Source organism: Rhipicephalus microplus, chromosome X (genome assembly GCF_043290135.1).
Source record: "Rhipicephalus microplus isolate Deutch F79 chromosome X, USDA_Rmic, whole genome shotgun sequence".
Classification (NCBI taxonomy): Eukaryota; Metazoa; Arthropoda; class Arachnida; order Ixodida; family Ixodidae; genus Rhipicephalus; species Rhipicephalus microplus.
In genome coordinates this window covers 354,122,513-354,148,560 of record NC_134710.1, presented here as the reverse complement: position 1 = coordinate 354,148,560, position 26,048 = coordinate 354,122,513, and the positions used below count along the sequence as shown (strand labels likewise).

Genomic DNA, 26,048 nt, shown 5'->3' with positions numbered 1-26,048 from the left:
TGCAGTGCATCATGATTTCGGTACGTGTAATAACAATTAGGATGTTGTAATGCTACTCTGAACTATGCGTAAATAAATAACAAATGCAGCGTTGAACGTGTTGCCATCAAGGCAAAGCAAAGTGTGGCTGACTCACCTTCGAGATCTTCACCTTGCCATATTGTTCAACGACAGTAAACGTCATGCATCCTGAGAAGAAGCAGACGGCATGATAGAATGGGAGTTGATAGTATTGAGTGGTCGTGTCAATTAATTCTCTGTAAGAGATACATAAGAAAATGTTACAAACACGCAGTTGCACGAAAAATGGCCTGCGAAGAATGGGTTAAATAAAATGTTTACACAAGATTGTTTTTCGCAATGTGTTTTTGCCACACCGGATTCTGTTCCAGAGCGGTAAGAAGACAGTAAACGTGAACACACTTTGCGAGCTAGGCTGAATTTGCTATGATGCTGCCTTCGAACTGGCTTAGGAGATCTGGCAAGACATAGAATACATAAAAACAGTTATTTAAAATGAAACAATCGCACTTTCACAACTAGGGCGAAGCACAAAATGCGATAGCAACAAGCTATGATGGAATGCAAAGTGAGGCTATCACCTAACTGTTTGGATGCGATTCTCGTAACGATACAAAACAGGGGGGGGGGGGGGGGGGGGGGGAGTAATGCGGCCGCTATTGGAAGCAAAATAATTTTCATGCGGTATTGGGTCCTAACGCAAAGTAAGCTGATGAAAGCGGAGCACGGGTACGAGCATGTGTACCAGATCTCGCGACCTGGTCCTTCTGATTAAAGTTCATACTTTCTGATACAGCAACGCAAACTCCCTCTCTCCTGGTGACAGTAGTTATAGCGCGAGAACAGAACGACGACACAGAGACAAGAAGTACACGAAGGACACATCAGGTCTCTGTGTCGTAAGCTCTGTGTCGACGTTCAACATGTCAGGCACAACGAAGGTCTTTGTGTCGTCATTCTGTTCTCGCGCTATAACTATCGTCATGTCATACCAACTAGCCCAAGTTGCCACACTTCTCCCCTGGTGTTCGCCCCGTCGCGGTGGTCTAGTGGCTAAGGTACTCTGCTGCTGACCCACAGGTCACGAAATTGGATCCCCGCTGCGGCGGCTGCATTTCCGATGGAGGTGGAAATACTGTAGGCCCATGTGCTCAGATTTGGGTGCACGTTAAACAACCCCAGGGGGTCAAAACTTTCGGAGCCCTCCACTACGGCGTCTCTCATATTTATATGGTTGTTTTGGGACGTGAAACCTCACATGTCAATCGATCTCCCCTAGTGTTCGCTGATGCCTCCTTCGCCAAACGAAAATGGGCTTGACGTTTCCTCTTTGCCTGTTGACCAATTGATGGCCGCCCTCGCAAGTGAATTGGTTTTATCGCATGCGCTCTTCGTACGATGAAAATAGCCGGCCCATTTTATATCTCTCAGTTGCATGCGCCACCACACATCCCGCTTTCACTCGCGGGTGGGACATGCTACGCTCGGCGCGGTGTTATCGATTCGAACTTCATAGTAGACATGAATGCCCCGGCAGAAACCTATCAGAATCATATAAGTAATGCCGCAACAAAAGTTGAGCTTGCTCACTTGAAGACGCTTCAAAACGCTTGAAGACGCTTGAAGACGCTTTATGTTGTAGTAAGAATAATTCTGTGCCGTTTCTACGTAGGTTTATTGGCTTAGTTTTGTAAAGAACAGACCCACTCTCTTACTCATTGTTAGAGTTATAATCAAAGATGAAGCAAGCGTTAGCTGTACTTTCGAGCGGGCGTTTTCTGACCATGTGCTGCAAAAGTTCTTATAAAACAAAAATGAGCGCATCTCCTCCATATCTCCTAACAAGAAGTAAATCTGGTCACACTCGCACTGTAACGCGTTTGCTGAAAACTGGATGTCATGTATTAGAACTAAACTGTTGGTTACCTGTAGGTTGTATGCAAAGTGACCATGAATGGCAGCATATAGGTGCCATATATTTGCCACGCAGCGATGCCACAACATAGCAACGACAGCATCGCAAAGATGGAAGCAGTGAGCCATTTACTTCTGTCAAAAAAAGAAAGTAATGTAATAATCAAGATGCAAAACAATTTTTTTCATGGGCGATTATGTTCTGGGAACAAGACAGTCAACTAACCTAGAAGTGTTGGACTGGTATAAAATAAGGATAGTCTACAATGCGTTGTGCCCAGTGTACACTTTAATGCACAGGACGAACAAAAAGTATACTTTAGTGACATTGCTGGCCGCGACAGTAAGTGTGTCGAATGATCGACAGTATAGTGGTGAGTCACAGATGAGCACAAACTTGCACATTCAGCTATATATTATGGCATTGATGGCTTCATCAAATCTCTTGCTGATGTTTGTGATTTCTCAGCACACGCTAATGAAAAATACGTAGTCATAATTTGCACGCATTCACGTGAACTCATTAGTTACGCTACACATATGCACGTTGTTTAGAAAAGCATCTTACTTTTTAACATATAGCGTCTTAACTTAAATAAAAGCAACACTAACTTGCCTGAACATCTACGAGCCCCTGCCTCTCTGTTTTACAATGACAGAGGATTTCCGTTCTAATCTTCCCATATTGTGTAGCGTTCGACGGAACACACCTTTCTCCGATACGAAGAAGCATTTATACTCTCATTCAATCATATGCAAAACAATATTTTGAGCAATAGTTAGCTCGACTGTCTGCAGCGTGATATAGTTATATTTTCTCAGATGAATTACGTAAGGTTAGGGTAATTAATAGACATTTTTTTAAAAATGCGTTGAAACATACTGTTTGTTGTTAGGAAAGCGGACGCACCAGCCCTTGTCAAACAGGCATTGAACTCCATTTATGCACTGGTTACCGTTAAGTATTCATAATAGGTACCACGAAAAATATCTCAGGATTTAAAAATGATATCTTCGCCATATGGTTCAAACATTGAGCTCACTCACGTCCGAAATGTCTGTATTACAGCCACTGCCACGACGAAGAGCTGGAAATCCACGGAGAGGTACCACAAGTGCGTCAAGGTGGACTGCGAAATTAAAATAGCGTTAAGGCGACATAATGCCTCCACGAACTTCAAACTAGTTTCTGAAACCTTAATTATCATTGTTACTAGGAGTGTAAATAGGTCTAATTGATACTAGGAGAAGTAACCACAAGCCTACGCAATTGAAATTTTCGCTTTGGCTGTCTTCTTTATCTGACGCATACCACACTGATATGAAATAATCTCATTTACTTCACTGAAAGCAGCAAAGTACCGTACGGAATAAAGGTAACTTTACTATAGATAACTAGCCTGACTATCAGCTAGCCTGAATATCAGTAAGAACTTACCAAGTTTCCCAGTGTATTTTCACACATTAGTTAACAATTTTACCTAAGTATGCTCACCGACATAATTCTCAAAAGCAAATCGAAAACACATAAGTTAGAAAGCATGCCACTTAAACTGCAACCATTCGATATTCTATTGAGCAACGCCATTTTTATTAAACGCCCGAGAATAAATCCAAGCGAGCGCATTACATACTCTGTAAACATGTTGCATCATTTTTTTGAGATAGGAGAGTCAAAGCCACTAAAGTGGCTGTTCTCTTATCTTCATAAAACAGCAAATTGACCAAAAGAAGACAAAAAGCTGCTTTATGGAGCGAGTTTGTATATATGATGTTTTGAACTCGTTGAAGTATTGTTTCTGGCGAAAAAAAATTTTCAGAAAACAAAAAGCGAACCAGCTCTCAAGGGACGAGGAAAAAAAAACAGATGGTGCGCTTGTCAAAGAAGTTCGTCTTGATGCTAATATGAATCGGGGTTTTGTATGTATCAGTTCCTTCAGCCCCTATATACACCATCCGTGAGGCAGGTATCATGGGATGAATGGCTCTACGCTAAAAGTGTCTCGGAGATGGCACCTTCTTGCGCCTGATGTAGTATGTCCGAAAATCATGTTTCCACTTCACTGCAGTGTTCGGAGGAGACATTCATGTAGAGTAAATAATAATTTTAGCTACTGAGCCGTGTAACTTTTTGAGAGATGCAGACATATCCAAAAGTATTACGGCAATTTCTTTGAAGATGCTGAAGCAGTTTTATAGATACAGAGCGCTTCTGACAAGAGGATCATAGAGAAGGTCATATATAATTTTTCCGCACTACGTAACCTCCTTTTATAGCGAGTATTTTGCTTGTACTTGTCCAGAAAGCTCGAAACGCTCACTTTGACTAGTGACCCTGAGTCGCAAAAGTCAAGGGAGCATTCCAGAAGCGCGTACAGGCTCACCGAAGATACTCACTAGAGCACTTCCGGGTTGTCGATGACACGACTGACAGCCATGAAAGCAGATGCACTGTTGCTGTTTCAATTTTCATGATGAGTATTGATGACTATTGAGTATTATATAAAATTGCCGTTTTGCGAGCACGAGAGCACATATTTACAGCCTAGGGATCACTGCGGCACAGGTGGTGCTTTTGCAGCCCCACCGCTCGGAAGAAGGCAAAATAGGAAGAATTAATACATATATAGGATCAAACAGTGAAGGGTGCTCCAGAAACGTTCCGCGCCTGTTTCTATACAAAGTGAAAGTTGACGTTGCCGCCTCCAACACCCTGTATGTGGAGACTCACTCTCCTTTTAATGCCTTCCACTGCATATTAGGGCAGAAGAAACTACTCCATGTGACAATGTAACTCAAGCTAGCATGCAACTGCACTTTTTCTGCTAATTGTTTTTGCAATGAACAACAAACATATGAAAAAAATGGCTCCTAATTGTAAGTATCCATATTTTTTTCTCACTTTCTTGCAAAATGAACGTGAGAGAATACACTTACATAAAAAACCATGAGAATGACAGTCGTAGCTTCGTGCTCGTTCAGTTAGATGGTTGGGCGTGATCATTAATTTGGCTACTTTGGTTGCTTCATGACTCTAATCTCATAGACATAATGTAAGATATTTTTTCAGATAAAGTTAAAGCACGCGCTTGAGTTTTTCTGGAGAGTTTGAACAAAACCGAAAGTGTTCTTTTAATTGAATTTTTAAATTATTGCATTTTTATTTCCATGCGTTCACTTGAGTGTTTTTGTCGGCATTGATGCCGTTCTGAAAAAACACATTTGGCCAAGTTCGTCCAATTTGTGACAACAGTATGAAGCATTTTGAAAATTCTTATTATTATAGGAGCAAGCATGCGCAAAAATTGAAGTGTTAGAGGGCAATGTGTCGTATTCGAAAATTCGTTCCTTAAATTATGGCCTACACAACTGCGAAATCGCATTTTGAAAATTACGTTACTTGTAGAATGTCAAATATTTTTTTAGGCTTATACAATATATCTTCTGTGGGATCTCGTCTATGTTGGCTTTCGCACAATTAAAAAAAAAAACAGTGTATGCTCAATGGAGACTTCTGAAGACGCGGACAGCCAAATATGCGCATTTTTCTACGAAATTAGAGTTGGTCTTTTGACATGCAGCAGTGCTATTATCTGAACGCACCCAACGTCAAACATATGATTTGTAGGGACAGCGAACTGATGTTTTTCTATTCTGCAAGAATGTCCAAGAAATCACCCATCTCAGAAATAAACAAAGTTATTCCCCTACATTCAATAAATATCCACCAAGCCAAACAACCAACCGCATACTACTCACAGGTCACGCCGCACACACCATTTTTATATAGCGTTTGTTTCTCGTAGAAGACGTTCTTCGAACGTCCCTCCAATGCTTTTCATTTTTTGATATCATACAAATGCTTGAATCTCGCGAGCTAAAAACAAACATACAAAAAATTAAGCTGACAAATATTGGAGACGTATCAATTCCATCACTTCATTAGTACCAATTGCCGGCTTGAGGTTGCGTGTTAGAGCAATTTAGGATAGATATTGAAAGTCGTGTTGAGTAGGATATTTTCTACTAACGAAACGCACTAAAGCAATATGTACTTTTAACTGCAAAGAATAGATTAGCAATGCATCTGAGCCCCGCCGTGGTGGTCTCGTGGCTAAGGTACTCGGCTGCTGAACCGCAGGGCGCGGGTTCGAATCCCGGCTGCGGCGGCTGCATTTCCGATCGAGGCGGAAATGTTGTAGGCCCGTGTGCTCAGATTTGGGTGCACGTTAAAGAACCCCAGGTGGTCTAAATTTCCGGAGCCCTCCACTACGGCGCCTCTCATAATCATATAGTGGTTTTGGGACGTTAAACCCCACATATCAATCAATCAATCAGCAATGCATCTGAAATTTAAAACTTGCGTTTTGTCGGCAGACTCTGATAAATATTTGTGCAAGATTGGAAGCCTAATTGCAAAAAAAATTCTTGGCAATATTTTTCACAAACAACACACTCAGCCAGCACAGAAAATGAAAATGATAGCCAAATACGTTCCGCCCATTGTAAAAGACAGTTGAAAACTTTTTAAATGCGGCCTCGGCATTTGGGCAAAGATGTTGTTATAAATAATTTTAGCTTACTAGTTTTTAAAGACGAAAATCTACAATTTGTCGCAAACGAACTATATTATGCGAACCACTGGTCGGCCAACCACACCGTTGAGTTGACTTACTCAGACTCAGATCAAACTTTGACTCTGAGTCTGAGTCAGTCCGGGTGAGTAATACTTTGTTGAGCTTGAATCTGAGTAAATGTGTTTGAGGAAAAGTTTGGCGAGTTTGAGTGCGAGTGAGACTTTGGAGAAAAATGCATTTCCTAGGAGAGTCTTAGTGACGTCTAAACGTTTTTACCTATTTACAGTTCAATTTTCTCAACATGATGCTACATAGCAATCAGCTTTATACGCCGGCTCACGTTAGTACTGACACCACTAACACACATTTCAAAGCACGAGTATTCATGTGCAAGATCAAAATATGTTGATCAGATATGCAAGTCAGGACGGAAAGAAACGGGTGCGGTGACCTGCGCCCCATCATACTCTTCGCCCGTAACTTTTGATAAAAATATGTGTCTTCGCTTTTAATAAAATTGTCCTTACTAGATTGCAACCTCTGATATCTCCTATTTGAAGGTAAGACGTCAATAGGCGCCAAGTAGAGTGTTGATTACGAGAGAGACGGACGTTGAAGAGCATTGACACCTTATTTGAAGACACCGTTATTAACGCTAAACGCTAACGAGCTATTAAGTTAGTCACTCGGTCAGCTCACTCATGCTCACTGAGACTCAGGTAGAGCCATGAATCGGAGTGAGTCCGAGTCAGTAATTTTGGTCGGTGTGAGTGCGCAGAACTTCGGCTGAGAAAAGTCTTAGTTAATCTGAGTCCGAGTGATTCTAGTTTAGAAAACATTTGGTAAATACGAGTGAGAGTGATACCGCTGTCGCACGGCACGTGTAATGTCATTCAAAGCGAATGACATTCAAAATGATTGTCATTGCGGTGTTCAATTCTGGACATACACCTCTATGTGAAATCACATTTGCAATTGCTGTCAACGTTTTTAAATATCCAGCTATGATACTAAAAGTCACAAACCATGCATGTTTTTACAAGACGTTTTCCTGTTTCTTTGGAATACACTGTGACGCATTAAAACTGCACCAGTTAAAAAATTATTGTACAAGGCTAGCCTAAAATCATTGGCAAGTTGCAGTCGGTAATATTTGGAATCTAGACATCGTTGATAATTTTGTGACTGCAATGATTGATGATCCGTGCAAACGAACGCACATGCTTTCCAGCTGCCCCGCATGAAGCATAAGAAAAAACTGAAGTGCCTAACCCAGGATGATGGTCTCGGAGCTGCGCTTACAGGCCAATGAGTTTACGTTGGCCGCTCTTTGAGCTTCGACCTCATCAATGAATAACAAAAAATTATGGTGTTTCTCAAGAAAGTAAAGTTTCATCGAAGGCACTCTCCCTAAACTGGTGTCCAACACATGCGTTTGTATTCTGCTACTGGCAAGTCTAACACGCCGACGCTGCATTCGAACAAGAGCAAACGGGTGTAAACATGGCTTGCAGGAGGTGTTGTAGCGTCAAGTCGGAGCCTAGAAAAAAGATTATAGCTGCACAAGTTGCTTCCACTGTTGCACAGTAAAAAGTGTTCAAAATGTGAACAACAATCTTCAATTCAACACCCGAATATCGTTCACACTTGCTTTAAGATGTGGATTTTGTTATCGCTTGTGAAGTGCCTGTTGACGAGAGTACACATGTTGCGCTTCCATGAGTTCAGTGAATAGAATGAACGGGCGAATGTCATTAGGTGTGAATGTCAATATTTACGCTCGCGTAGCAGCAAAGAAAATGATATTAACCCGCAAAGTCATTAGTAGTGTATGAGAGGGAGAGATAGCTCGTTATTGAAAAGCAGAGAATTTAGCCGGCGTGTATGTATAGCTGACTTGCTACTCTGCGTGGGGAACGAGGTTGGGGACTGAGAGACAAGAAGAGAGAGAAAAATAATAAAATAGTAAAATGAAACGAAAAAAGTCAACATACAGGCATTTTTTTTGTCTCTTGTGCGGGGAAGCGTGCTGACAGAATGACTTATGACGAGTTTTTTAGGTGTCACTATACTTTGTCTAGCTGACCGATATTGTCTAAATACGCAATAAAAGTTTCATCACATCTCTTTGTTGCGTGAAGCTGGTAAAAGAGCCCAAGACACAATCAATTGATAAAGTTCTTTGCGTTAAAAGATGCATGCAGTGTTCATAGCGCGCACGCTCATCGCTATGCGCGCGGCACTAAAACAAGATGGGTTCTACAGTTTCTATGAAGCCACAGTTATTGCAGTGTAGACTTCTTACTTGACCGAAGTGGTACCGAAAGTTGTTTCCATAAGCACTGTTCAGCCGGAGACGACGACAGAGAGTTTCCAGGTGTCGAGGGATTCGGGATGAAAGTCTTGTTCTTGAATGCGGGTCGATAAAGTGGAGAAAAACATAATTATGCGTCGGGAGGTTCCAGAGCATATTCTTTTATTTAGCCAGCTAAGAAGCATCAAATTTAGTAAAATAGGTTCGCCTGTAATTTCGCTTTTGAAGTCCTTTGCGGGCTGCTTCATCTACTTTTTTACTGGCCAGTATACCGCAATGAGCCGGTGTCCAATGAAATGTGATAGCGTGATCTGCGATAATAGCCAAGTGGTGAAATACGCTATATTGAATGAAGTTGGGTGATAATTTGTTCTCTTTAGAAGCCCGAACAGTTTTTGTAGTGTTTCCTTAGTGTCGGTAAAGATGACCCATCGGTTCGGCGTTTGACATAGGACGAAGAGGGCTGCTTCTTTAATTCTATTAAGTTCTGCAGTCGTTGATGATGTCCTGCCTTGTAGCCAATAAGCTAGATTTCGTCCGCTAGAGGGAACATAGAGGCCACTTGACAAAATCTCTTGAGTAGTTGAGACGTCAGCATAAATAAGAGAATTCTGAGTGTAACACTGGGCTAAATAGAAGAGAGTAGTCTACAACAGTGCGGTCTGTTCAATGTATCTCTACACTTCCTTGATGCCTGGTACACATGGTTTAATATCAAGAAGTTAAAGCGTCCAGAGAGGTAATCTTGGAGGCTTTAGCTTCTTCGGCTGCCTAATACCAGTAAGTTGCTGCATTTGCACAGCTTGGCTGAATGCTGAATTAATCTGGGTGAGATGTAAGCGGCACAAAAATGCTTCTTCCCATGTAAGACTTGGTGGAAATGAGGGCGTAATATTTCTTGAGGGCAGATGACATCTGGTGGGAGATATATTGCTTTCACTACAGTTCAGGAGGCTGATGAGCTCTTCGGAAGGCCTTGACATATTCATATATAATTGTTTTGTGCGACTTCTAAAGTTCTTTTTTTTGATGGTTATAATCGATGAAGCATCAGTAGGCAATAACTCAAGCTTCTTTTAATATACGCTTTCTCATGCAGTATACCATTATTCAGCACATACATCCCTATCGTGACATTTCACGTTCCGTGTGATAGGGTTATGAGTCCGAAGAGATCTATATAATTTATGAGTGAGTTTAAGTGAACTCAGTAGTTTTCGCTGGCCTATGGTGCAAACTGAAAGTAAAATAGTGACACTTGACTCTTTTTTTCCTTCCAAAGTTAATTAAAACGAGAAACCGACGACTGAAGACATGTTATCTGTTTATATGTATTCACAGACTAGGGTTAACAATAAGGTCAGGCCTGCGAGCAGCAAGAGACAGAGTGCCAGCTCATTATCAACTGACAGGCTAAGAAGAAAGGGGACATTATGCACATTACAGTGTGAAAAACGCAGAAGTGTATAAGTAAAGAAGAATAACTTTAGTTCTTTTGTGCCTGTAACTTAAACGAAGTGTTTGGTACTTGTCACTTGGCCCCAAATGCCTTGATTGCGCAGTGAACGAAATAAGGAGAAAAATTCCAATTACTGTAATATTACCTTTATAATTTTAGAGCTATGAATTGCTACTATTCTTTTTTTGTCAACGTAACTCAATTTTAGTCACGGAACAAACTGTTGCCTCACTTACAAGTAGACTTCTCGGCAATGATAATTTCTTGACATTTATACCATATTTACAATAACACCACGAAAATATTACAAACATCCTCTCTACCTTCCTTGTCTTTGTTGTCCGCTTGTTTTGAATAAGGATGGGGCTTAACAAAGAAAAATGAGCCATTAAATTTATTACTTTTCGTTCGCTCACTCTTTGTTCACAGGGTTGTCAGGTTGCGAGCAGAGTGCATAGGTTATTATGTGCTTCAACGATGTAATCTGATCTCGTTGTCTGCGTTATTCTGTTACTTACGCAGTGTCAACGATTCAGCGTGTCCAATTACATTATAGTGTTTTTGACACGCACAATACGAGAAATTATTTTCGTTTAATGGACGTGTATTTAAAGAGGGTGCTTCACACAGATAACTCACAGCTAATAGAAAATTTCCTTAGAGAGACGCTTATGATACAGACGTGAGCAAAAGGGTTCAGGCAACGGGATCGCGTGGAAAAAAGCATCGGCGCGCCATCTACCGACGTGGCACCTACCGCAGTAGATGATTTTTGCAGTACCGGACAGGCCCGCTTGCTTAGCTTCTGGAAAATTTGAGTTTATTTACGCACTCATATCTATTTAAAAACAAAGGTTGGGGTGGCCTCTATCTGACTGCTCTGTAAGAAATGAGCTGTATCCACGTAGGCGTTACAGCCCAGCACTGAGGATGTTGCACAGATTGACACTAACTTCTGGATGTGGTATTTATTCCGTGGATCAGAGTCAGTGCTAAGCCCGGCCTCTTTAGACATTTCCTGACATCATCCTTGAGGATCAAGCTTACCCTCTCCATTTCTCTGCGTTAAATGTTTCCCGTATCCTCTGAGACAACCTCGTGGGCCAACCCCTTGTTGGTGCTCCATAAATGCCGCAAACAACTCTCTTTTTTTTCAGAGAAATGTCTCCTCCTTTGCGTTCCCATGCTTTCCGACTATCATCCTCCAGAAAATCAACTGAAGAAGCAATCCGGGATTTCATCATGGTACAGCTTAAAAATAATTTCGCACAACAGGAAGCCTGGCTACGCAGCCGGCCACTTGTCTGGAGTTTTTAAACAAGATGCTGCCTCTCTGTCAAGACTTGCAGTGACAGCCTACTGTCACAACTTCCTGTGGGGAGAGGTGTCACGACAGGGTCCACTCGTTTCTAAGACTGGCTTACCATGAGAACATTTCCGCAATGCGGGTGACACACTAGCACAGGGTATCGGGAACAAAAGCTCACAGGGTTTCATAACAAATGCGCGTGCAAGGGCGAATGGCTTAGTTACCCGTCTGAACAGCTGCTTTTCACAATCGCCCTTTTCGTGAGGCACCGTCTACCGACTGAACAACGTTCGCTTGCCTCGAACATAACTGCGTTTTTCGAGCATTTCTCGATCACATGATTGGCTGTATGAATCTGGTCAATTGATTGCATGAATCTGGCTGAAACAAGGTGCAGTAAGCTAAAGAGAACGCATGTTAAATACCGCAAAGAGATAGGTAATAAAATGATAGAATAGCAGGAAGCTCAACCAGAAATTGTAGCTTCTGGTACGATACCCTGCATTAAGGAAAGGGGGAGTGGGCAAGGAATATGAGGAAAAAAGCAAACAGCAAAGTAGACGGGGAAAGAAAAAGCGAGCGGGGTGCTGTAGCCTAATCAATGGGTCTCTACCATGGAAAAATTTCAAGAAAGCTTTCACTGATCTTCTGTATGAAGACAGATTTTGTCGGCTTTCGAGCAGTGACCGCGCTGAACGATCTCTCCTTCAAGGCAGACTAACGCAGCAGCTAGTGGCTGTTTGTGAACGCTGCAGCAAAGACAGCGACAGAGAACGCGCCCTCTCATTTCATCACTTCTTCACATAGCGATTCTTCATTCACTTCTTCATTCATGCTGGTTCTGAAAGCGAAACCTTGCGCGAAAGCAACAGCAAACCTCAGTCGGCAAAGCACGGTTTTCTCAAGACGAAAGAGTGCATATACAGGCCGGAGTCGATGAGAGAGTTCCAGCCTATGCAGTCGTGTGTGCCGTTAACAATCTGTGTTCCACAGAGATTTTACACATTCATCAGCAATCTGTCGCATTTTCATGGCAGCATCAGTCCTTGTATATGTAACAGATTCTTCTACACCGTATTCACGTGCTGATCAAACAGCTGCATTAGCATGTTCGTTGTTTAATATGGCGCAGTGAGATGAAAGCCACCTAAACGTGTATTTATGTCCTTTGTCGAAGCAGTTGCCTAATTTCCAGCACTAGTTGTTCATGAGGTTCCGGCGTAAGGCGAATACCAAATAATATAGGGCTGCTTTGGAGTCCGTGAACACATTCTGTTTTTCGGCTTGTTGATGTTGAAAGCCTTTGAATGTGCTACGCACAGCAGCAAACTTCGCAGCTGTCGATGTCGTCTGGTGGTATAGCCGAATCTTCTCATTCAAACTTGCTGGAAAGATAACCGACCCTAAAGACCCATCTGCTGTAGTTGAAGCGTCTAAATAATATTGTACATAAAAATTGAAACAAAAATTCAAGAATAATTTTTTTCACGTAGACAATACGCATCTGCTACTAGAAAAAAATAATGAAACCATTATGCAAACCAACTTGACACTAACGGGGCGGGGGAGGGGGACAGTATCCGAAATTCTTTTAAAAATCATTTAGGAAGAAGTTTATATCAACAGATAACTCCTACGCTATCAACCGACAGGAAAGCGAGATCTCGAAGACAATGCCATTAGGCTACGCATCGCAAGAGTGGTCACTGAAGATGGTATGGAATGAAAAAAACTTTATTTCAGTCCTACAGGACGCGCTTAGCGCGTAGCGGGCGTCTCCCACGTAAGGACCGACAGGGAGTACATGGCGACTGCTTCATGAGCCTGCTGAACGGCCCAATGCTGGTCGGCTAGAAGTGAGCTGCTCGGGGACCTCTCCCACTTGTTCGAGGTTGAGTCGGGAGGAGTGTTTCTACACTCCCAGAGCATGTGTGCAAATGTCACCGTGTGTCCACACGAGGGGCATGTATCGCTAGAACATGCATCAGGATAGTAAACGTGAAGCTTGGCAAGGTTTCGGTAAGTGTATGTCTGTAATAGGTGTAGGGTTAGCGCCCGCAGTCTGTTAGGTTTCGAGTGCGGGGGTGGAAAAATGCGGCGCTCAAGGTAAAAGTGTTTTGTTATGTCGTTCCACGTAATAGGTGCATCCCGATTGCTCTCTAACTCAGCGAGATGGGGTTGCCCTGTGGCGGCGCGTTCGATAAGTGCGCGCGGTGAATCATAGGAGATCTCATTGAGGTTGGATGAGGCACCCGGCACTTGGCCGAGATGAGCGGGGAACCAGATGACAGTGTGGTGCTTGAGGACACTCGGGTCCTCTCGGCGCAGAAGTAACTTCTGGTCGGAGATGGCTCCACGTTTGAAAGCTTTGATGGCCGGTCTGGAGTCGGTGTATATGAGTTCCCGTTTGCTGTCGAGCATACGTATAGCTATAGCTACTTGCTCCGCTACGTCAGGGTTTCGGGTGAGAATTGTGGCTGAGTTAAGAATCTGCTACGCGGATGATACCGCCAACGCAGTGAAGGCTCGGTTGTTGTGATAAGAGCAGCGTCCACGAACGAGACGTTGTCCGCTTCCATGTCTATGCGCTTGAGAATGGCGGTCGCCCGCGCAAGGCGCCTGCCTCTGTTGTATTCGGGGTGTACATTTCGTGGAATGAGAGCGGTCATAATAAGTTCACGTATTTCACAGGAAATTACAGTCAACTCTGAGAGATTCGTGGCCGTCGAGGAGAAGCCAAGCTCGCGCAGATTATGGGGGCCTGCCTTAGCGGTGGTCAGTCAATTCAATTGCATGTGCTCCTGAGCTTCGGCGATTTCTTTTAGCGCGTTATGTACGCCAAGCTCGAGGAGTTTGTGCGTTGGAGTGGTGATAGGGAGGTGAAGGGCTCGTTTGATTAACTCGGGCAAATATGTTAGCAGCAAGGTCAACATTGTACACCAAACTAAGAGCTTCTTTTTTTTTGTCCGGTTCGACTGGGACTTCATTTTTTTTCTAGTTGCCATTGCCTGCTATATCTTTGTGGTGCGGGACGAGGATTTGCTTTTACTCACCACACAACAAAGAATGTAGTTGAAGCGTCAGTATATGGATAGTTATGCTCAAGTACTTCTCATACAACAAGAGATGAGAAAGCTAATTTAGCGTTGGTGATGACAGCCGGGCTTTTGACCATATGTTTGGAAGCATGGTTTGAGCCTGCGAAAGAGTCATACACCATTGGGGAATTGCAATTCTGGATAGAGTTGTATAACCCATAGGTGTGCGTGTACAATATGACAAAAAACGTCTGGCAAAATAAAGCATGAGGTCGGTCTTCTGGCAGTGGAGTATGGTTATGGGTAGGAGCGCGAGTAAGATGCCTCACGTGTGCATTGAGTGCTTCCTCTACAATATGCGTCGTGAGTGGGTGGTCATTTTCAATCGTAAATGTTTCAGCAGTTGACTAACAGTACGGTGACCCCACAGAAACAGGCAGAGCCCTAGCCTGTACACGTTGAAGAGTGCGAAGGCTGGTTCTGTGGGTATTGTTCAGCACAGGCAAGCTGTGTCGCAAATAGCCGAAAAAGTCTTGTACAAATGCATCATTGCATGTACTGAGCTCCCCCCGGTTATTTCTCTCAGATGCTTGAGTACATTACCCATGTCTGTCAGCCTCTTTTTCAAGTGTGCTACATGTGGGCCCCAGCGGAGATCTTTATTATTCAGTACGCCTAAAAATCTGTGCATACTGGCATATGGTATGAATTGGTCATTGATAGATATAGCGTATGGTGTCATTGGCTTCCGAATAAAAGCAATCAATGCGCATTTCACTGGCAAGATCTTCAGACCCTGTTCATTGGGGTACATCCATACCAACGTCGCAGCTTTCTGATGCCTTGCGCGTACCTGACATCTTTTCACGCCAGATGTCCACACACTGATGTCGTCAGCGTACATAATTAGCTTGACACTAATTAGCAGTTGTTCCACAAGATCATTGAGAATGAGGTTGAAGAAGGTTGGGCTCAAGATGCCACCTGGCTAAACTGCACGATGCGTGGAGTGTTGGGAGGCTGGGCCAGCTACCGTGTTCACAATAAGGTTCGCCCTTTTCAATAACTGCGTGTCCAACAATACAGTTGACCACCTAGGCCCACTGGCTCGATGGCTTAAAAAATGACGTCATGAAGAAAACTGTCGTAAGGTCCTTTCACATCAGGAAACATGTCAGCAAATAATTGCTTACATGCCTTTGATGTTGGTCGTACGTGACAAGATCAATCATATTGTCGATGGAACATTGGTGACGGTAAAAATCTGCCATGGTGTATGGATAAGTCTCGTAGTATTCAAGGTACCATTCAAGCCTGGCCAGGATCATTTGCTGCATTACTTTTAACGCAACTTGAAAGCCTGATTGGTCGGTAAAAGCTAATGTTTAGGTTAGACTGGCCACGTTTCAGAAGTGGTACCAAGCGGCTAACTTTCTAATCTTGCGGATTGGCGCCAGCTTTCAAGAGTTTGTTGAAGATGTTACAGAGGGCATCTCATGCCTGTGCACCAGGGTGTTACAGCAATCGAAAAGAAATGTCATATGGGCCAAACGACGACGACCAGCTATATAGGACGGGCACCGCATGAAGCTCCTGTGATTTAAACGGTAGATCCATGAGCCGGTCCCATAACTACGGAATATGATTCAATGTATGTACGCCTGTACACGCTGTCTGGCCCACAATGATAATGCAGAAATGTTATGCCACCATGATTCTATTTCGGTGATGGAAAATTCAGTAAGTTAAGCATTAAAGCATTGCGCAGAACACATCAGCTTGCTTGAGAATTTCTGAATATAAGAAGTGTACAAAGAACAAAATGCGAGCATGTGAAACATGTCCAGTGACCTTATTGCTTTTGATTCATTCTCTCTGGCAAGAGTTCCCAGCTGGAAATCTCAAATATTGAAGATTCCACAAACACTATGCAAACTTACTGTCGGCAGTTTGGTGAAGCTGATGATTCGGTGTCAAATGGGAAGCTCCTGTTACATTTCCATTCCTGTTGCTGCTTGAGCTTCATGTATGTATGTGCTTTATTAGTAGAAAATCGGAGGCTCAAGAGGTCTTACGGATGTATAGGGATTGTGCACGTTACCGGTATTTCCTGGTTTTTGCGGTAGTCGCTATTATGGTTCAACAGCTGCCTCGCAACAAGAAGATACAAGTTCGTGAGCGCCTTACCTGTAAGTGTTGTCATATTGAACCTTCTCACAAGGCTATAAATTTTGTTGGTCTTTTTTGTGTGCAGTGAGTGGAGCGTTGTTAACTATGTCAATAACGTGCGTGTAATGAGGTATGCTTGAGAAGAGGCTTTATAGCGTGACGCGGCTAGGCACATTGATATCGTCCACCGAGTTCTGCTGATTCTTGTCCAAGCGCATTTTTAGAGAACAGTAAAAGGTCAATTGATGCATTGCGCATTTATTTTAAATAAACTTTCATACTCTATATTGTGAAAGGAATAAAGATGTCTTACTGCTGCAATCATCGACGTATCCTATGTTTAGCATAACAGTCGTTTGAAAATTTTAAAAATTTTCGCACCATCCACATCGCAAAGGTAATGTGAAACAAATTAGTTGATTCTAGGAGTGGGCCATGATTAGCTTACATGTAACGGAAGAACCTTCCAATATGTGTTCATAAATAGCACAGTAAACTGAAAATTTTCTGTTGTCAATGCTGCTTTCACGCTCTACTCACGCCATACATTTTTTGCGTCAGCAGCTGAATGCTTGTGAAACCACAGTAGCACTCAACTAACGGTGTAGCGCACCTACTCTCGAATGTAACGCATTTGCTGAAAACACGTTTTTCTTAGTTTTCTGCGGAAATCGTCTCCCACTTGAAGCATCTTTTAAGATTTCATTGCATCCAAGAGGAGGAGGGGGAGACAGGATTATTCTGAAGGGAGATCAGCGTTTGGGAACAACTGATAGGGTGCTAAGATAGAACAACTGATAGGGTGATAAAAACAACTGATAGGGTGATAAGAGCATATATTTTCAATATATGCTCTTCTTAGGGCATATATTAAAAATGTATGAAGAAAGGAGGTAGTCTGTAAATCCGGGTCATGCCCCCCTCCTCCAGAAATGGGTAGTGACAACAAACAATATGCTTGAAAATACGCTTATCGTCAATCCATACGTACAGAAAACATGCTAAAGCGTGCCTCCAAATGCTACCTGGTTTAACGCCACGGCCATAAACCAAATACAATCACAACGTACCAGCACAGTCGGTCCGTTCGCTGAGAATCAATTACATACATGAGCTACCCAGCTAATACGCTATTGTTTTCGCATTATAATAAACAAAGTAATGTTTTCAAGAGTAGCGCAGGTAAACGAGTGTAACTGCGATGCAGATTTGAAGGTCATATGAAAAGACAGTTCGTTTGCACCTGCAACCAGATGGTGTGAGAACAGTCTGGTTCTGGCGTGACGCGAAAGGGTGTTTTCAGATGCGTGATTATGCTGGTACATATGGCATATGTGAAAAGCGGTGAACGTAAACACCACCGTTAGTCATAAGCAGCAAACGGAGCAAAGAAAGGATCTTCTGGCTCGTGTCGTTCGCCAGCATCTCAAATAACCTGGAGGTACTCTCCTGCAAACATATTTACAGCATACTTGTTTCCTTAATCTGAGCAACACGGCACACGATAATATGTCGGCATTGGCTTTTTCAATAGCGGGCCCACGTTGATACGTGCGCTCCATGTGTGCGCACGCGGAACGCGCTTAGCCTTCAACATGGCGGAAAAACATTCAGCAGCCACTAGATGGCAGCAGATTTTGCATAAGATCTGTAGATGACACCATACCATAAAATATTTGATGATTTTTACCACTTCGTAGTCCTCCCCTCTCCAGTTGTAGATTAGGGCGACCAAGTGCCACCAATGGTTTCGTACTTCAGCGTAGAACCTGTCGTAGAATTCCTTGGAGTTGGGTCCTGAGGCCATCAGTGGTAGTAGGTAGATACACATGATCATGAAGAACGTGGGAATGGTGATCCTGAAAGTAGCGATTGTAGTCACGCTCCGAGCATTTTGAGTCCTCACTTGAATCGAAACTAAGCGCGTTATATTGGTCATAGTTGGGGGCCGCCAATGCAGCCTAGTTATGATTGTTTTGCAAAAATGTCAGAAACCTCGGCTCATTCAACAACGTAACATTGGAAACAATATTGTGCCAAGTATGAGTAGGGAAGATGACTGTGACGTACTTCTTTCATTGAGCGAACCGTCAAGAAATCCCTATACATATATCTACAAATGTACGCACAGGCATATGTTGAGCAGTCGCTTATAATATATATAACTAGATTTCCACAGTTGCGTAACGATGCTGACAGGAACATGAATATTACCAACACCAGAAGTGGTAAGCCGGTTAGAGCGCTGGCAACATTGAAATAAAATTGTGTTTTGCTAGCCACTATTCTAACTTCAAATTGTTTGCATTCCTGCTCTGTTACATTTGTTGTCTTTTACGTTTTCTATTTACGGTTCTGTGAAAAACATATCAGCAGAGTTAATTATGCAAATGTGGCGCCCACTGCGCGCAAACCTCCGAAGCCTTCATCTCGTCACTGGTTACTTCGGCGTGACGCAGCTTCACTGGAGGCTTACGTCATAACTCGTGGCTGTAGAATCCAAGCTGCCAAGTTCGGTTTGATCATTGATCCGTTACCTCTGACGAGCGAACCGTCAATATGCTCGATCTGGTGCTGTCATTGTAGATCGAATAAAAAGTTCTGTTCTAATCTTGAAATCTATTCTTCGTCTATCCGGCATCCCACAACTGGTGACCCAAAAACCGAACAAATAGTACCGCCATGGCCGACTAGAAACCCCACACTGGTCTGCGCCAGCAAGTACAACAACTTGAGCAGCAACTGCAGGCCTGGTGACAGGTGCTTCAGCAGCCAGTAGCAGCGCGAGCCCGCTAAACAGCTTTCGCCTGAAGACTCCCCACCACCCCGCTTGGGATACGCCCCCCCCCCCCAAGCTCTGTTCTGGCGGTCGTTGTCAACGCAGGCGCAACTGATACCACGGCCGTTGGTGACCTGGATGCCTGATGAGTACCAACCGAAATTCCGCCGTTTTGGCCGGACTCGCCCGGTGTACGGTTCACCCAAATCGAGGCCAGTTCTCCCTTGCGCATATAACGAAAGGCCGTAGCCGCTACGACTACATAGTCGCCCATCTTGACGCCCACTATGCTAACGACGTCCGGGCATACCTCACTGTCATAAAAAATTGGCAGATCCCACGTAGAGTGGGAATCAATGATACGCGAAGCACGAATGGGGAAGATTGATATGTCAATTTAAAATGGGCACAACGTTGCGATGCGGACGTAAAATATGCCGTACGCGACTTACATATTATGATTATAATGTTTGCGCTTGACCTTTGTGTTTGTCGTCCATTCAAGTCGTGTATTACCGAATTTGGTATATGTGAAGCTGCCGAAACGTTCGAGAGCGCGCTATTAGTGCATCTGGTGGTAAAGTTTTACATGGCACCCGTGTGATGATTATCATGATTGCATCAGTCATACACCACCGCCATCAATTCACGTCACGTAGCACCAAATTTGATATATGTGAAGCTAGCGAAACGACTTCGAGTGCATCAAAATGTGTGGTATGTAGCCATGTTCTTCATGACACGCATGTCATAACTATCATGTTTGCACCAGTCATACACCTTCCTCATCCATTCAAGTCATGTGATACCAAATTTCGTATATATGAAGCTAGGGAAACTGCCGCGAGCGCACCATGAGCGTTGCAAGCAGTCATGTTTACCATAGCACGGATTCTATGATTAACATGTTGGACATATTATTTATCTTTGTCATCCGTTCGCGTCACGTAATACCAAATTTGGTATATGTGAAGCTAACAAAATGGCCACGAGCGTATTAAGAGCATGACATGTTGTCATGTTACCACATGACACGCATGTCATAACTAATATGTTTGGACGAGCGATTTACCTTCATCGTCCGTTCGCGTCACGTAATACAAAATTTTGTGTATGTGAAGCTAGCGATACAGCCGCGAGCACGCTATGAGCATGGAATGTTGTCATGTTCTTACATGACACGCATGTCAAGACTGTCACGTTTGCACCAGTCATATACCTTCGTCGTTCATTCAGGGCACGCAACAACAAAATTGGTATACTTGAAGCTAACAAAACGGCTGTGAGCTCTCTATGGGCGTAGCATGTAGTCATGTGGAGATCATGACACTCATGTCATGATCTCCACATTAGGGCCCTTCACTTATGTTTTCTACGTAAACATGTCATACTATGCCAGTTCTGCCATATGTAATGTGAACAAAGCAAACACAAGAGCAGCAAGATCGTGGCTTGTAAATCATAACATTGATGACATAGACGTCATGATTTTTGCGTTATGACTAGTCACTTATGGTCATCATACAGCAATATATGTCATACCAATTTTGTTATAGTTCGCATCATCGAAATGGGCAGGAGAGCAGACTAAATGCCGCAGCGGCATTATAGATGAATAGATAATTACAGACACAGTCGCCAAAGTTCGCTAAGACACGTTTTGAATTTAATAATAGGATCATTACGTACCGCCAAGTAAGTGAAGGTACCCAACAATTGTAATCACCTTGAAGTGATACACCTTGTCAGCAGGATAATGTATCTTAAGCGCACTCTGTTTCAGCTCATTTTTTGTAGGTGAAATTCATGATACGAACAAAACAAGAATAAAAACAAGTGTCATTTTTATAAATCTTACCTTATAAACCGCCTAATAATCGCTACAACCGCAATGATGGCCCGATTTCCCTTCTGCTTGCTGAGAGTGAGGTACAGCAAGTACCCACTGAAACGAAAAAAATGCGAATTGAAAGAAGCAGTACATCTTTTAACTTTGTCCACACACTTCTGAACGTCCCATGTTTAAGAAATAAGGAATATTGGTTACCGTGCGAATGGAACGCGTGTCTTGGAAATGTTTTAGCTTCCCGTACGTAAGCATTTACATATGTAGGAAGCGGCGTACTTTCACGTATGCGCGAACCACTGAACGATTTGATGACTGCCTTTAAACTACATCTCCCTTAAAAAAGATTCAATCATCGCTTCAGCCAAATAGTAATGAAATCATCTGCTGTATGCGATATTATAGGCAAAGGGTGGTAGGAACACCAAGTTGCTGGCTGATTACAGTGACGCTTGTGAAGCTTCACGTAGCCGCAGTCACAAATGCGTTTGTGTGTATGTGTGTGTTAATGATAATTTTATTTGGGCTTTACTGTCTAAAAGCCATGATATGATTATGAGAGATGCCGTACTGAAGAGTTCTCGAAATTCCTACCTCCAGGTGTTCTTTAACGTGTACTGACATAGCAGAGTACATGGGCCTATAGCATTTCACCTACACCGAAATGCGATCACCGCCGCCACGTGTGTCTTAATGAACAGAAACACATATCGCGTCTTACTGTTGGTGACATTCATGTTGCTGAGAAACTCGGACAAACATGCCACCATAGGACTCAGACAGAAACACCATGACAAGGAAAAAAAAAAGATTAAATAGCCAAGTCTTTCGTAATTGCGCAGCAATGAATATGCGTCAGAGGCAAAAAGGACCATGCTTCTGCTCTCACATTTCTGTGCTTGTCTGGTGCATGTTTCTCACGTCAAATGGCGTCACCTATCCAGCATGTCGGGTGCTTTAGGCTTCCCGCTTTTGGAAACTTGCTATTTTATGTCTATCTAGCTTTGTTAACCAGGCTCAAAAGACATGGCTGGCATTGGCTCTCGCAATTCGGCTTAATTTTACGCTGCAGCTGGAGTGAAGTGGATGTCGCAAGAAGCCCCAAAATACATGGATTGAAGAAATGAAAGCAAGCATACCTTCGATAAAGGTGTGCGCATTCGCCTACTCTATCCGCTATTCCAGTAAAACGGTAACGTGAAAGCATACGTACAGGCTAAATATATTTTATAACAGCGTCCTTTAACTCATTGGTTCATGAAAATTAGGTGGTAAGCTAAAGACCCATAGTTTAAAAGTGCAAATCACACCTTAACGCACTAGCATAGAGTGAACAAGATTTTTCCGCATTATTTTTCGCTAAAATATTACGTGCAATAACAAACACAAATTAAATGCAAGAGCCAATGTAACTTCGTTACCGTAGAGCATCAAGTTGGCCTAGTTGGTTGACGTTAATTATCAGGGAATTTTTGTTATTCTGCGCTAAAAACAAAGACAGTGGCGGAATTCTAGACACACGTCCCGTGTTCAGTGGCGTAGCCAGAGAGTGGTACAATAAGCTTATGCCTCCCCCCTTCCCCTCCCGACAAACTCTATTTAGTGGCTATAGCGTGCAACACGAAAAATATTCATTTTTGAGGGGACGCCTCCAACCCACAAGTACGAAAAAATTTTCCTATGCTCCTGGCAGTGTAGTTCACGCATTTCTTCTCCCGTGAATTTCTTAGCATGGCTGAAAAAAAAGTTAATAAAGCGCCAAAAAAGAATATGTAAATTTCGGAGTTTCATAAGATCATTTCTCACTCAAGGGAGATGAAAAGTCACCGGAGCGAAGGAAAGAGTAAATGAAGAAATCTAGTATAATTGAGGCAATAAGTTTTTATTGACACCAGCCTTGCAACACAATAAATGTCATAACTTTGTGCGCTTTGTGAATCTACTGCCTTCACTGCTATATAATGTGCCAATAGAAGATACTACGTTCCTTTGCAATTAATATTTGTATAAGTAATGGGCAAGCCATAGAAAGTAGGGCGTTGAATATACAAGCACTAAGGCTAATAAATGCTTTGACATTAAGCTCGTATGAATGCTTTGAGAATCAGAAAGACAAACAGCTTGCCTCATAAAGAAAAATGTGTCTACAGCCATGAACGCTGCTGATATGATAGGTGACTCCCAGGTTTCAAAGATGTACACAGCATTGAAGATTCTTGCTGAAAAAAAAAGAAAATGTCCAGTCTTAATATGTATGTTGAGAAAGCACTTTAGTTTTGACAGATAGTTTTGAAGTAGAGATCACGAAGAAACAGCAGTTTCGCATAAAGAGCGAAGCAATACACCCGATAGCAATGGTATGTGAAGTGAGGCCAGCTATATCTAACCAGGAGTGTCGACAGCTGACATTGGTAGTTTAAATGTTTAGCCACAGGTGGTCTTACGATGCATGATTGGAATGCATGATTATTATCTTTTGAGAAATTTTTATTTGATTTTCTGAGAGCATGCAGCTTCCAATCGCTTATCTCGAATAACGTTAGGCACATTTTGTGTTGGAAATGTAAACTATTACACACTTGTGCAAACAAACTGAGTGACCTAACTAAAGTGGAATTAAATGTCGATAATCTAAACACTTGAAATGATGAAAGTCACAAAATTGCACGAATTTCAATATATTATACCACACTAAGAGAAAGAACCCGACACCGTGGCCTATTCGTCATGTTCCCTGACTGGTGACACGCTGGTGATGAGACCAAATCCTGACCATGGTAGCCTCATTGTCGATGGGGTCTACAATGCATTAAAGCCTTGCACTCAGATTTAGGTGCCCGGTAATAAACACTAGGTGGTCGAAATTTTCGTAGCCCTCCACACCAGCTTCTGTCATAATCATATTGTGGTTATGGGACATTAAACCTCAACACCAATAATAATAATAATAATAATAATAATAATAATAATAATAATAATAATAATAATAATAATAATAATAATAATAATAATAATAATAATAATAATAATAATAATAATAATAATAATAATAATAATAATAATAATAATAATAATAATAATAATAATAATAATAATAATATTAATAATAATAATAATAATAATATAATTTCATTACCTAAGTGAACGCACGTGTAGGCAATAATAACTTACTGATGTTTTCGTTGATCATACCATATGAATGTCCCAGACAAATCCAGAACATGCTCAAGAAACGAAGGCCGTACGCAAACCTGTAGCGCCGTTTTTCGGGATTGTCCTCCTCCATGATTTGCAGAATTCGGTTACTGTTGCTCACGAGCGAGAAGGCACTGACGCACTTGTAAAAAGTGGCTGGAATATTAGGACACAGAATTACAATCTTGCCGGGTAAAACCAAAAGTTATCGTGCAAGGCGTACCCAAAGCATGACTACATTACATCTGAGCGCGACTACCCGTGACACGGTGACATGGAAGTGACAAACTTTAAATACCAGCACGCCGTGAAAAGCTGAAATTTATGTCCATTGTGATAGCGCATCATCTTACTAATGCACGTACTGTTTTATGATCATCCCTTTCAGTCGAACCGTGCTCAGGGAAACTGGAATTGAAGCGTTTTTCTTGCCTGAGTAGCACTAAACACTGAAACAGCCACTGCGGCGCTTCGTCTTGCAGACAGCTGTTGTAGTTTTTCGCACCTCTTATGTTTGAGGAAACAAAAACAGATGTGCATTACAAGTCACACGCATGCATCAATCTGTCTGCTAGCGTATTTCATAAGGCCTGCCATGTTTTCTGACCAAAATTCTTTTTGGCAAGCCTTCAATCAAATTCCGTCTCTTTCCTGTCCCGTGCCAAGCCTGTGTTCCGTCGCTTATGGCGCGCGCCAGCTGCAATCAATATCAATTTCAGCCGTGAAGTTGGATGATGAATATCTCAAACTACCTGCCACTTTTGGGATTTTAATGAAACACGTATGTCATAAAATGGTGTGCACTATTAAAGTTGAGTCAAGTATTGAAGAAGTAAACCTTCCATTTTCTTTAAAAATCCGCAACAGTGTCATGCTATATATATATATATATATATATATATATATATCATCAGCTGGACTATGCCTACTGCTGCAGGACAAAGTCCTCACCTACCCATGCTTCGTCAGCCAACTCAGTCCTGCGCCTGCTGCTGCCACTCTATTCCCACCATATATGTAATCTCATCAGCCCATATATATATATATATATATATATATATATATATATATATATATATATATATATATATATATATATATATATATATACGAAATCTAACAGACAGTAATGCCAAGGAATGTAATGTACAGGACAAGTTATTAAAACCAATAGAATGCAAATAAAAAGAAAGAAAAGTGGATGAAAAAATAATCAGCCGAGAGCAGGAATCGAACCTACGACCTTCAAATAACGCGTTAGATGCTCTAACCACTGAGCTACCACAGCGGCCTTCTCTCCATCCACTTTTTGGGGTTTATATGTGAATTTAGAAGTAGGAGTGACAGTCAGCGCCATCTATGAGCCAAGCGACGAGTGTGAAAGCACTCTTTTATGCGCATGTTTGGCGTCACGTAGCACGTGAACT

General features: G+C 42.4%; 2 protein-coding genes across 2 annotated transcripts in view; both read right to left on the bottom strand.

The window, feature by feature from the left end:
* LOC119162330 (nose resistant to fluoxetine protein 6) overlaps window positions 1-18,655 on the bottom strand; it is a 46,461-nt gene extending 27,806 nt beyond the window's left edge. The window contains exons 1-4 of the mRNA XM_037414758.2: window positions 18,492-18,655; window positions 2,983-3,065; window positions 1,948-2,070; window positions 137-257 (exon numbers count right to left, since the gene is read on the bottom strand). Of these exons, the coding sequence (XP_037270655.1) occupies window positions 137-257; window positions 1,948-2,070; window positions 2,983-3,065; window positions 18,492-18,638 (474 nt within the window). The 5' untranslated portion in view covers window positions 18,639-18,655. The remainder of the gene's footprint in view (window positions 1-136; window positions 258-1,947; window positions 2,071-2,982; window positions 3,066-18,491) is intronic.
* A 2,779-nt stretch (window positions 18,656-21,434) lies between these two features.
* LOC119161995 (nose resistant to fluoxetine protein 6-like) overlaps window positions 21,435-26,048 on the bottom strand; it is a 44,541-nt gene continuing 39,927 nt past the window's right edge. The window contains exons 5-7 of the mRNA XM_075876716.1: window positions 24,598-24,777; window positions 23,504-23,645; window positions 21,435-21,525 (exon numbers count right to left, since the gene is read on the bottom strand). Of these exons, the coding sequence (XP_075732831.1) occupies window positions 21,435-21,525; window positions 23,504-23,645; window positions 24,598-24,777 (413 nt within the window). The remainder of the gene's footprint in view (window positions 21,526-23,503; window positions 23,646-24,597; window positions 24,778-26,048) is intronic.